The 14,018-nt window shown below is 37.5% G+C and overlaps 1 protein-coding gene across 3 annotated transcripts in view; it reads right to left on the minus strand.

Moving 5' to 3' along the window:
• NCOR1 (nuclear receptor corepressor 1) overlaps positions 1 to 14,018 on the minus strand; it is a 73,422-nt gene that overhangs the window by 56,810 nt on the left and 2,594 nt on the right. For all 3 annotated transcript variants that reach the window (XM_075032817.1, XM_075032818.1, XM_075032816.1), the window contains exons 2-3: positions 2,021 to 2,198; positions 173 to 312 (exon numbers count right to left, since the gene is read on the minus strand). In XM_075032817.1, coding sequence (XP_074888918.1) covers positions 173 to 312; positions 2,021 to 2,128 — 248 coding nt within the window. In that variant the 5' untranslated portion in view covers positions 2,129 to 2,198. The remainder of the gene's footprint in view (positions 1 to 172; positions 313 to 2,020; positions 2,199 to 14,018) is intronic.

The following is a 14,018-nucleotide window of genomic DNA, read 5'->3' on the forward strand; positions in this document are numbered from 1 at the left end:
ACATGAGACCGACACTGTTACAACAATGGAGCACCAATCAATAAAAGTCAAATACTTAGACAAAACCTGTGAAACTCAAAAACCTTTCTATTCAGAAGCTAAAATTAACTTTACAGAAAGCGCAGACTCATAGAAGATTCATGTTCACATACTTCAAAAACAGCGTCCTCACCTGTCAGAGCCTGGGTGAAATTCAGAAAGCAAGGAAGGCCTGCGCCGAAGTTGCTGCTGCTGTTGCTGCTGCTGCTGCAAGAGCTGGGTTGCCTGACTAACTTCCAGGTGAGACGAACGATAATCGGGAACTGCAAATTCCTAAATGGAACACTTCTGATGTTAACAAGAACTAAGGCACAAAAAACAGGATCAAAAGCATCTGGCATCACGGAATGATCATTTCCAAAGGTATTAAATACAGACCAAGACCAGATCACCAAAGCCTTATTTAAGCTCAAAAAATAAAGTTTGTAAATGGCAGTTCTAAGTTTTAAATTAACTTTAAAAGAGACTAAATACTTATGCTAAGAATTCCACCTAACGTTAACTTCTAACAAAATGCAAATGACTCAGCAGCAGAAGAATATCCTTTCAAAAAATATCCTTTAAAATCAATTTTGCACATTCAACTACAAAGTGGTAAAACAAGATTATATTTCAGCAACCCCGAGGCAATTCCTTCTGTTACCACCTCAAGATATTTTCATATCAGACACTATTAATTAGGACTAAAAGTCAGACAAAATGCATCTTCTGACTGATATAATTTATAATCAAAGTGAGGTACAAGACAATTTATTTGTATATATAGGTCTTCAACCACTTGCTTTTAATAATTACATGCAGCTGGCATTAACCAAAGAGAAGCAATAGGTCATTACCCATAAGATTTTGTTTTTACAAATTATCTAAAAATAAATACAGAGCAAGCCAAAAAGCTCCAATTCTTGAATTTCCTTTTGCAAACATGCAAGTAGAACAAAACATTTAAAGTATCTGTAGCAGAAGAATTACATTAAAATGGGGGAAACCCGAGCTGTTCTAAAGCCAACAGCTAGTCCTCCACAGCCTACCATGTCATAGAGAGCACAGGATGGCAGAATAAATGCTCGGCAGAAATGATCAAGTAGGAGATTCTTAGAAATCCATTATCCCAATTCTGGCTAGCAGAACACAGCTAGCTGGAAGCACTAGTACAGCGGCTTCAGAAAAAATTCAGAGTGTAACACAAGTTTTTATACTTCAGATTCATGTTCTCCACCTTGCACACAGATTTTGTCACGCACTACATTTAGCTTACAGAGAATCTAGCACAATACTCCTTACGTAGAAGGAGAAAAGATGACTATGGGTTCACTACTTATGCTCCTAGGCCTAATAGGAGATTAATTCCCCATAAAAATTTAGTACCCACAAATGCCCCAAGAGTCCAGTCTCTCAAAGGATTTGTTACACCCAGAACACTGCATTCATATTAAATGTATACTAACTACAGTCAGATTATTTGCACATTCTTGGAAAATTATTGCTATCAATGCATATGGACTCAGCCACACTTAAGCTGGACAAATTTACTATGATGACTAAACATTAATAAATTAAAGCAAAACTACAACAGAAGTTTATGAACACAATCCCTAGTGAATTTATTTAACTACGAGAAACCAACGGTAATACCAGGAAGTTTATATTAATTCCCCATGATAAAGACAGAGAATTATAAAACTCAGTTTTCTGTCAAAAACCAAGTAAAAAAGCAGATACATATATAATCTTGAAGAATCAAAATGCAGTGCTTTCAGCAGAAAAAAGGAAGGCAAACCAAACTAAACCACAACTATCTACCTAAGCAACACTGGCAGCAGTGCTCCTCAGCAGGGCATACTGGTCTGCAACTCCACTGTTTTCAGATGTGACTGACTTGTATTTCATTGGTTTAAAAAAAAAAATAAAAACAAATCCCATTTGGCATAGCAAACACCCGAATTACACTCTTGCTAAATTTGTAACCCTCATGTTTTCTTACCTGCTGGTGTCGGGTGCTAGGAAAGGTGTACTGGACAGAGTGAGTAGGGTAACGACTCTGTTCTGTGCTGAATGCTCCTTGGTTAGGAGGGTAGCCTGAACTTGACATTATCAGAGAAGAAGTCTTCACAAAGCTGTGAGATCAAGACCAGCAAGCAATCATGTTTCTAGGAAACCGCCTAAAGGAAAAAAGATCACTGATAAGCACTGAAGTACCAGATGTACTCACAATACATTACAGCCATAGTCACCTAAGCAAAACAACCATTACCAGTAAAAGCTTTTTCCTGATGTATTTATTTAATAGGTTACTCTAGTCTGAAACATGTTAACGGGTCTTAAATGGGCTCAAAATGAGACATGTCAGCATTGTCTACCCAAAGATTTGAGGATTATATTGTCAGAATACATAATTTTACCAGTTGAATTAGGAGGATTTTAGAAGAAAAATAGGTCACCTTAAATAGATGTTAAAGAGGTTATAATAGTCTATAGATGGACTCTTTATTTACAGTAAATTTCCTTAGCACAACATGAAGTTCACTTTCATTTCTTCTACAGAGATTTTGGATTCTATGAACTGTTTCTTACTTTCAGATTCAGGTAGTCCTTGGGCTGCTTTACTGAATGCCACCTACAGTTCATTAAGCCACAGTGTATTAGTCAGGCCCTAAAATACTTTTACCATCTAACAGCAGCTTTGCAGAAATAGTTAGTAAAAAAGGCAGTCACAAAGAAAAAAACCAACACTGTTTCAATTGACAGCATAGTTTGTCTCATATAGGATGCCAGAAACAGAATATACCATGAAGCCTTAAAACAATCCTGCTTAGTTGACATTCAATGACTACTTTACCCCTACTGTATTCTCCAGCTACAGATTAACACCAAACACTGAAATGCATACTGATCTGGGGAAGATTTTAAACACTGAAAAAATCCAGACAAGTTCACTAACACAGTCCAAGCATCTATGAAGGTGTGTACAGTTTCAGCTGCTGAAGATCAGAAGACATTGATTAAACACTGTTCCCATCAGTGCTTTGAGGAGGTAAATTATGGCTCTAACCAAAAGAGCAAGACATACATATTCTTTAAACACAAGATATTTCTCTCTGATAGCTCAAAAGATGTAATCATTGGAGCCTATGTATTAAATACAGAATTCTATCAGACCTGTAGCAAATTCTCAACCTCTGGTCCAGAGCCTAGCGGACATATCAGACCTTCAAATAAAGTAACTGTTGATCCCTGCCTAGATGGCTTCATTTCAAAGCACATTAATCTGCAGCCTTTCACAAACATCACATGTAAAGTTACACTTCTGAACCACATTTTCCATTAACAGTCAATAGACAAAATCAGCTCAGGAAAGGATCAGACACAGCAAGCTATACAAACAGATCTTAAAGTTTATCTGACATATTTTATCATTCATGTTCTGGTTGGGGTTTTCCCCCCCACCTCTCCATCAAACAAAGCTTTACACATTGGACTATCAGAATAATGAGACAAATTTAAATTTACCTCTTAAACCTGATTTTCAAATATGAAAAATCAAAGAAAAAACTACAGTTTCTCTTACACAGCAATACTGCAGATTACTAGTTGTGTGCTTTATAGTACCTATATATCTACTATAGTACCTATAATTCATATCCAAGTGACAAGTTCTAACATAGAATTCTTCACCATTAACATTTATTATGCTTCATCATTCATACTCCATTCATTAGAGTACATCTTTACCAACTATGTGATGGTCTAATAGGTCTGAGTCATATGCTTTCCATTTAATCAAGGAACAGCATCAGAAAGCAAGCAGTTTTAGCTAATATACATTGTGACAGTTAGTTGCAAGCTATAGTACTTGAACACTCAAATGTATTAAGTCCAAGCTACAGCAAAAAGAAAAATTTTGATTTTTCTCTCAATTTCTGTGAAAGTCCATGTGGAACTATAGCATATAGCTAACTGTCAGCTCAATAAAATGTTTACTAATGTGATAACTACTCCCATCACAGGTTGGTGAACATTTATTATTAAATGAACAACTGGCTCCACACTATAAGGATGCTCAAACAATTTAAGGTTACAGAAGTACAAATCTTAGTGTGATGAATTGCTGATGCCCTAACTTGTGCTACCCCACCAGCTTCACAGGCAGTCTTCATAAATATGTTGAAGATGGCTAACTGGATTTTATGTATATGTATGTCTGCTACACCTTCAAAACTTTAGTGAGGAATAAAGACAGTAATACTGGATCTGATCAAAGCTCTTTTAGCCAAATATGCTGTAAGTGACAAAGCCCAGCAGCAGGCATTTAGGGAACACATACCAGTACTCTCCCAACAAACTCTCCAGCCTTCTAGCGGCTCCCCAAGACACAGCTTGTGGCTCAGGGATTCCTTGAGTCAGAGCCTTTCTATTTAAGATTTCTTAATGGCTTTCTCTTCCATTGGTTTGTCCAGCTGTTTTCTGAACTAGTATAAACTCTCAGCATTCACAACTGCTTGTTGCAAGAACTTCTACAGCTTAGCGGCACTTTGCAAGAGAAACCATCAGCTTTCGTTCACTCTGGACCCACTACCTTCCTTTGAGATCTCTAGTTTTCACATTCAAACAGACCAAACATCTATTTCATATTCTTTTTTTCCCTGTTGCACACATGATTCTGTAGACTTCTATCATATCCCTTCAGCCATACCTTTTCTATGCGGAAGAATCCTAGTCTACTTGGCTGTTCCTTGTCAAGCACTTCCAAACCTTCTCTAGTTCTGTGACACCCATTCTGAGGCATAGGGAGCCAGAAATGTATACCAGATTCTGCGAAAAGTATCAATAAATACTCATCCTGCTGTTATTCTCTTCCCTGACATGCTGACCACAGTCAGGTAGATCTGAAGAATCTAGGGATGCAGAGGCAATGAGGAGAGCAACCACTTGAAAATCACACACAAATATAGGCCAACTACTGCATGATTCAAGGTCGTTTCTAGTTTCGCTCTGTCAAGTTACATCTTCTCCTTATTTTCTCAATATTCAGTCAAACCTGCAAATTGATCATTAACCCAGCTGCTGAAAGTTCAGTTCACACTCATTTTGTATGATGCTATAAAGGCTATTTCTCCATTCACAAGAACTTTCATGTACAGATTGTTAGGTTTGCGTTAGGACCACTGGTCTTAAAATCTTCATTGATATATGAAACTTTAACAACCAACAGCAATGGGAGGTCCCGACCATCTCTCCAGATTCCGTGCTAGGTGTGGAAAGATGAGGGGGGAAAAAGGGGGCATGGTGCACAAGCATGAACATCTTTCACCCATACAACAATGTTAACTCAACTCCCCATCTCATAACCTACATGTTTTACATAATACATATGAAAACGTTCAGTCTAATGCCTTCTTGCTGAGAACTGCAAGTATGATCATGTTCTTAGCACCACAATAAAAATTTTAAAAAAAACAAAACAAAAGTGAAACAAAGAAAAGCTGCCAACAGAGGAAGGCAACTGAAACAGCATTAGAGGTTATAATCATGGTCAATAAGAGAGGTAGGAAGTGAAGAGAGGAAAGAAAAAAAAAAAAAAAAAGAAGTTATCAATGGTGGGGGTGCATTCTTCCTCCTCCCTGAGGGAACTGACGCAACAGCAAGAAGAGATAAGGACAGCAGAGGAAAATACATGGTTACATATTGGCAATTACAACGCAGGGAGGGAACTATAGGATGGGGATTCTGCGTAGGATCTCATTTCTTTCAAGACAAAATCAACACTGTAGTACAACATGTAAAATGACACTGAAGTACAATATTCCCTCCCTCTAAGACTCCTTTTCTTGTTACACACATTTACATGTGCCTGGATGCTCTCCTAATTTGACCTCTCTACATGCCCTGCAGACTCCATCTTATCTCCCAGTCTCCTATAGTATGAGCTTGTTTACACCCTCTGCCATACTGGGGGCGGGGAGGAGTTTTTGCCAATATTTGCCAATAGAATTACCACCAATATTCTGCTCATCTGTCCCTGTCTTACTACCTTAACTCTGCAATTGTGGATGTAAGTATTTGACTTCAACTCCTATTTCTCTGCAGGTAACCTTAGGACCTTCCATCTAAAAGCATCTGCCTCTCTCTTCAGCATCTGCTTCCATCTATCCAGCGGACACAGATTACTCTTCATCAGTCTATTTCTTGGTTAGTGAGGACAATGCCAGCTTCCTGCTGTAATGTCTCCAAGTTCCATACGTTCCGATTATGTTTAAATATGGCAGTCTTTTCGCATAAAATTGTAACTGTGTGTGTAGACTGCAAACAACCTCATCTGGGCTTTTCTCACTGCTGTATCCTTCCATTAGTCATGACAAACTTCTTGCTCTATTCAAATCCCATCAGAATCCTCCATTAAAGGTTCTCGCTATTAACTCTCTCTGCCTCTTCAATCTTTCCATTGGTTTCCTCTTCTCTCATAGAACAGAGGTTACTCATCTTCATTTTCAGCACCCTTGACAAATTACAATACAAGAAATCGGCTTCCAACTCTGTTCAGTCGATGCCAGCAAGATTCTATTTTTCAGACAAGTATTTTCATACCTTTTCATGTTATTCTGCAAATTTCAGAGGTTTCTCGTATAAATATTTACAAGAGCTGTTACAGACTTTGGAATTCTGCCTTAAATGTCTCACAAAGATAAAGTTAGGTCGTGAATACTTTCAAACAGCTGCCAACCAGGCTGGCAAATTGTCTGTCTCGCTGAATACTGACAATTGCAAGGGGCAGAAAGAAATACTTCTTGTTTTGTACTTCAGAACCCAGTCCATTCTGCTATAGTGACATTCCATTTCACTGACATTCCCAGACTCTGTGGTAAAACATATAAGGGATGGGGAAACCCAGTAGTGTCAAATGGATAATATTTAAAAAAACATTAAAATTACAGGAGAGGTAGGAGCAAAGAGACAAAAAAGAAACTGTTAAGTCTGATGATACCTAGCTGAGAAAAAACAGTGACCAGAGTAACAGTTTCAGGTCCTGGAAATGATTTAACAATGTTTATTTCTAGAGGTATGACGATATTTTTCTCTTTGGCCAGCTCAAACTACTGAACAGATCCGATTCAGACTTCCTCTTAAAAGCTACTGTTTGCACTTTCATTTGTCATATGCGGAGAATTTTGAGTAAGTTACAAATAATTTAGAACTCGATATTAAAAGGGCAACAGTCATAACGTAATTTCAGATTTGGTTTCTATGAGGCAATACTAATTTCAACAATATCTCTTGATCTCCAGATCTCAAAATGCTTCAGAAAGAAGCAGAAGTACATACTATCTTCAGTAGACACACGGGAAAATGAGTCACAGAAAGGTTAAGAAATCTATCAAAGACTACCCAGGAAATAGTCAATGACTGAATCAGAAATAAGACTCAAGTCTTGCGGCACTTTAAGCAGGCAAAAGCTAGCACTGCCCGAGAAAAGCAGTTCTTCACTTGGGAAAATACAGCAGGTTTAAAAACTGTGACTATTTTTAGCAGGCCAGTTCCCCCAAACCATTCAACGCATGGCCACCCGAGTGTTTACGCCAGCAGAAGGGAAAGGGTCAAGAGGCCAGACAGACGGCAGTGTCACCTACTCGCTGTTTGTGGAACCACGGCCCCACTTGCTGGAATACCCTGGCTCCTACTCTTACATTCACCTTCAGGGATAAAAGACCAGTCTCATGGGTAGACTCAATTTTTCTTCACATATAAGAAACAAGCTAACACTTTTGCATTTAGAGTAATTTTCATGCCATCTCAAAGTACTTAACCAACATTTGCTAATTAAATTTCACATCCTTTGGGGAATTTTCCTCATCTTGTTTTTGAGCAAACTAAGTGTGATATAAAGAGTGCAAAGAATTAGATTACAGTCATGTAAGGCTTAAACCGAGTTGGGGGATTTTGTTTTTAAATCAGCAGCCTTCGTAAATTGAGCTCTGATGTAACTAACCTATGGCAGAACAAGGAAGGCTCTGCCTTACGCAGGGGATCTACAATGAATCACAAAATTAATTCAGGGATATTTATTCAAAGTTTACTCTGGTGAGAAAACGAAGAGTGAAGGGACTGTTTCAGCAGTGGTTAGAAAGGCTTCATCCAAAGTGTGATAACAATACTTGTGAATAATTCTTTCTGTTTCATTTTACAAAAAGGTAATGAAACAATGTCATGGAAAAAACCCAAACCAACACAGGCTGTATTTAAGGACCAACCTATTAAAACACAATAACTAGATTTCATGAATTACAGACCTGTGTCTGTAGCTTCGAGACAAAACACTCCAACTCGCATACAATAACACAAATTTACAAAGTTGAGAGTCACATAAGTAAAACCCTTCAAGTATATTGCTAGATTTGCAAAACAAATCTTCCTAGTAGTATTTTTGTTTTGTCAGATAATCATAAATCTGTTCAAACACTCAAGCAAAAACATCAAATTTGCATCCTGAGGATATGCCACACACAAGAAAATACAAACATGGACATTTCTGACAGAATTCTAAAAATAGATTAATGGGTCCAACCTCCATATAAGAAGTTATTTATTCAAACTAATAGATACAGTAAAAGGCTAAGTATTACTTACCATCCAGAACTCCAGTGGTCAGAACATTAATGGTATATTTACAAGCTACAACTGACTTAGCAGTCTAGAAGTCTTAACTAAGAAAGCACTAGGCACTTCAAGGGCAGTTATTAGTCCTTCAGTCACTGCCTTAATATCCAATTATCAGCATAGTCATATGGCAGTTATTCAGAAAAACAATGAAAAAATTTTAGTGACAAAGAAAAGTTTGGGTTCAAACTCATCTATGTCAACCTTACACAGAGTTCTGCAAAGCATTGGGGGATGGGATGGGATGGGATGTGAGAAAATTAGCTACAGGAACATTAGATAGGACAATCCTAAAAGATACAGGCTTTTCATTCAAGAACCTACCAGAAGGTTGATGCCCGAGCAGATTTAAGATAGTTTTGTGCTTCAAAACAAGAATCTAAGGAAGTGTATTCCAGCTACAATATCCAAGCTTACAGGTGTGCTTGTAGGTATGAAAATCTGTTAGGCACACCCCCCAAAAGATGAAAGATTCTTCGGAAGTTACAAGCAAAAAACATTAATAGGTCAACACTGAAATTAAAGACAATTTAAGTAACAGCTATTTAAGCACGTTCCAGAATACTGTGCTTCCCATTCTTGCAGAACACAGACATCATCCTCAAAGCTCAGGACCACTTCCACACCTTCTTTAATCTTCTTCCACTCAGTTCATATTACAGAATACTCTGAAGCTTGTAGTCAAAGCACACGGGCATACACTATTACAATGAATAGAAACAATGAACATATTTTCTCCAAGTTGAGAACAACTAACTACTGAATTTTCCATGACAATTCTGCATGTGCAAATGCCTTTTCTTCTTCTGTGACAGACATTTAAAATATACTGTAAATTCCTGAGAACTTTCATCTCGCATAGTCGCACTCCCTCTACTCACAAGGTTATTGACGTAAAAATTGCTATTTCTATCCCTGCTAGAAATACAGTAAAAAAATTAACATTTCTAAGGCTGTCTTTTACTAGGAACGCTAAATAACCTTCTCTCCTTTGATTATTAACATCATATGAATCAAGCCATAAATACAGCAATGGGGGTATTTGAAAAAAGTTGCTAAGAAAAAGCCCAAACATCTGAATTTGACCCTTCTCCCACCCTGAAACTTCCACTAGCATACAATATCATCTTATTTCTGAATGTCCAAAGCATTAACTCACAATTATGCTATACAGTGTCTGACATATTCTACATGACATGGAAGCATGGTATACTTTAATTTAGCCAATTACAGAAGTGACAGAAGTCAAGGAGCATTACAGCCATCAATTCAAGATGTCACATTTACTCTATACTAGCAAGACTTTTCCATCTGCATCAAGATAGCTAAAAAATTAAAACAGGATTTTATACTTCAAATTCTAATAGAAAAAGATTTTCCTTTAACAGGCTACCAACTCTGTAAAATAATAGCTTTTGGAACATTAAATACTAAATAAGTATTAAAAGAGTACCTCAAAATTATTTTTATTGCCATTCCAAAAGGTGAGTATTGGTTGCATACTTGCATATGCAATTTACAACCAAACCGCTGCCAAATCTCAGGATCACATTGTTACACTTCATCTTTAAATAATGGTTTCTCTCTCTCTCCTGCTAGGTAACTACAAATACAAATAGAATTTGTGCTCTACCAAAATGGGGTTGATCAAATTCAGCTGACAAGATACTCTTCTCCAGGAAATTCTATTTTAATCTCTTCTGTAATTTATGAGCTTAAAGAAAAGCTGCTAATACACGATATCAAAACCCAGGCTATACACCACTTTGCTATATTATATGGAGGATCGTAACAGGAAAAACTAAGACTACATTAACATCTTAGGAAGTTTCTAATCAGATACCCACTTGTCTCACAAAAAAAAAAAGAAAAAGAAAAAAGAAAGAAAAAAGGGGGTGCTGAGTGCACACATTTCAAAGAAAAATACATATTTTCAGCATCCACTCACCAGTTAACACACTGGGGGACAGAGAATCCCTGAGGGAGGAAACCTCCTCTTCTGAGATTTATCGAGGAATAGCACTTATTGATTGTGAAGGAGCCAATCCAGCTCTCTTCTGCCAAGGAGGGTCACAATAACACCAAAACTATCCAAAAGAGGTAGGAGGAGGTGCTCCATTCAGAAATAGAAATTAAGGACATAGACATTTCTTTGACTAAAAGTACCACTGAGCAATGATTTAAACCAAAGAAGGGTACAAACCTTACAAGGTTTTCTGGTTTTAAAAGTATATCATAGAAAAGTAGATAGCTCATTTCCTAAAGACATTTAAAACATTTTGGTTTTCACAGCAACAACAGCTTCTTGTTCCTGATTGTCCCAATATAGCAAATAGCATGAAGTTAACATACGCCACAAAAAAATTTCACGAGCCAAAGACCAGAAACGAAATCTACAGAATTGAATGTCCAAAGCAAACCCTACAAAGTCCAAACACTGCAGAGATAAGGTCTCTCCTTCACAAGGGGAGACCGCTTTTTTCTCTAACTGCAGCAGTTCCCAAACCCCAGACATCTACCTCATCCCTTTTGAAGGGCCCCATTCCTGCCACAGGGGTAATAAAACATCAGCTGAAGCATTCAAACTTCACCCACAAAACTATAAGGTGAAACAGAAACCAACCCAAGGATCCTCCAATGTACCAGTATGTAGCACACAAGAGGTTCAAGAGATGCTATACAAACAGTGGTGATAAGAACTACAACAACCCTCCTTGGCAAGCCATACTCACTCATGAGTCAGTGTCCAACAGCTCACTCAGGTTTACTCAAATTCACCTATTTCCTCTCATTTCACCTATGATTTAGAAACAACCACGATGTTCTCAAAATTCATACATATCATACACTACACATAAAATATTCCTCCAAAACAACAGTTTTTGCATCTCTCTCTTGGACTGAAAGCATAGGCACTTTAAAAACAGCTACTCCACATGAATTTATTCCTCCACCGTTAAGTCTGTCTGCAGGTAAAACTGCTTTTGACATCATCTAACATGCAAGAAATTATGTGGTCACAGTTTTAAGTCTCCAGCCTCTTCTTGTAGTTCATTCACTATCAAAAGTATATCTGTAGTGGCAGCTTTTTAAAGCAGCTTTGGTTTGGAAAAGGAAATATAACTTAACTAATCCATACTGATTAAACCCAAACTACAATGTATTATAAGAGAAACCACATACTATAAATAAGGGTTCAGGACAAACTATCAGCCTCATCACTCTCCTCAGTTGACTGGGTTCAGATAAAATCAAGTCTAGATTTTGGCTAAAAATACAATAAGGTAAAAATAAGAATTATTTTTTTTACTGTATCTAAGAGCAATGCCTAAATCTATTCAGATACTCCACAGGAAATGCACCAGGGCCTTCTGGAAACAAAGTTTATTGTTACTACATTTATGATTAACTTTGAGATGTTCTACTTCACAGGGAATGCAACAATACATAGAAATATAACTCCAACTGAGACTCACACAACAGGCTCTATGTCACAGAAAAAGGCAAAGAATGGAAGAGATCTTGAACTATGAATGGTATAAGTTAGCCTTTATATCTGTGGAAAAAAAAACCAAAACCAAAACTTCAAGGTTCTAGATATGCTAAGTCTGATCTTTGAGACCATAGTGAAACATCAGCACCTATACAAATAATGACTGTAATGGAACAGGTAAGTGACTGCATTTATTAAGAAAGGTTTTGGGAATAACATTCCAAGAAAGCTAAACCATGAAATTATACTGATTATATGGGAGAATTCTCACCTTCCAGTCACCTCTTCTCTGTCAATACAGCATTTCAGATTGCATAAAAACAGAAACAAGATTTGAAGACTATGAACCTGAGACAAAACTCTATAGTGGATGACCAAGTATATACAATTTTTTTGATTTAAACTAATTCCTCTTCCTTCCCCCCCCCCCAAAACTACTATTCATGAGGTGAAGAGTACAGCTGAACTGTAATAATACACCTATCTAGTTTGCTGAACAGCACTTGAACTTGAACTTACGTGTGCTTAACCTCCTAACATTGACAAACAGGACAGAAATCAGTAGGTTCCCTAGCTGATTTATATTCACATTTGCTAGACATCTTCCTTGAAATGTGAATGTATTTTAATCCATTCAGGAGAGCATCCACTTTTCAAAGCAGCCCCAGGTTCTGCCCAGGATCCCCACCAGTAACAGCCCAGCAGACATTTCATGTGAAACATGTGGCCTGTGCCCTGCAGCCAGGGAACGCTACTGCGGCTGTTTTCAACTCTCAATGGGACAAGCGTGCCTCTGCCTTCATGAAGACTACAAAGAGAATTAGCCAAATGCACTTTCCCTGCAGCACAGCATAAGGCACAAGTGAATGTATGGCACAAGAGAAGGTATTAAAAGAAACACTGTATAAGTTTAAGCATATTTTATACTTTACCTCATTATTTTTCATTCATAGGTTTTCTTCCCCTCGCCATCTTTGTGAATGTATTTTCATTTTCAGTTTTACCCAAGACTAGTCATTTGATGTGCACAGAATTTTTAAGTCCTGGTCAACAGTTTGTCCAGGTAATCTGTCTGCATAAAAATTTCATTTCTGAATTTTTTACTCCTGAGGGTTATGAACAATAGGATTTTTCAGAGATGGCTGATGCATCTTTGTACCAATACAGTATCTTAATTTTGCAATACCCTCTGTAATCATAAGCAGGTCACTGACTTCAAAACCACATAGACCAACATCCTCCTTAAGCCTGAAGAAAAAAACTGCATATCAAATCAGTCTGGGAGTGGCAACATTACATGAGTGGTTTAGACATGAAGCTATTCAAGGACATAGAAATCCCTCTTAGGATACTGGGAGGAAACATAGCTCCAAGGTAAGACTGAGCTCTCTGTATGCACACCAACTCACTAAACTTAAGCCCCAGTAGGCCCAGACTGTGGTATTCATTTAACAGATGGTGGATAAACACTGAACTAGCATGAAAGAGGAAGGGAACATCACAAAACATCATTACTAGATGGAGAATCATTGAAGGAGAGAGAAAGTAAAATGGAAGATATATTCAGCATGTTCCTGGCTATTTGCATAATTTAGAAATAGCACAAAGTAAATATTTACAGACAGCAGTCCTGCATAGGTCAGAATTTTTATCTGGAACATTTACAGTAGAAAGACAAGGTAACACGTTCAGTTAATAGCTTGTAATCTGAATCAGTGTTTCAGATTTGACTGAAGAACATAAATGACTTGAAGAGTTCAAGACTGGCATCCAGGAAATGTTTGTTTGCATTATGAAACCACTGTCTGGTTACTAGTCTGTTCTCAAGATTGTACTG

This window comes from Buteo buteo, chromosome 7, assembly GCF_964188355.1.
Source record: "Buteo buteo chromosome 7, bButBut1.hap1.1, whole genome shotgun sequence".
Taxonomy (NCBI): domain Eukaryota; kingdom Metazoa; phylum Chordata; class Aves; order Accipitriformes; family Accipitridae; genus Buteo; species Buteo buteo.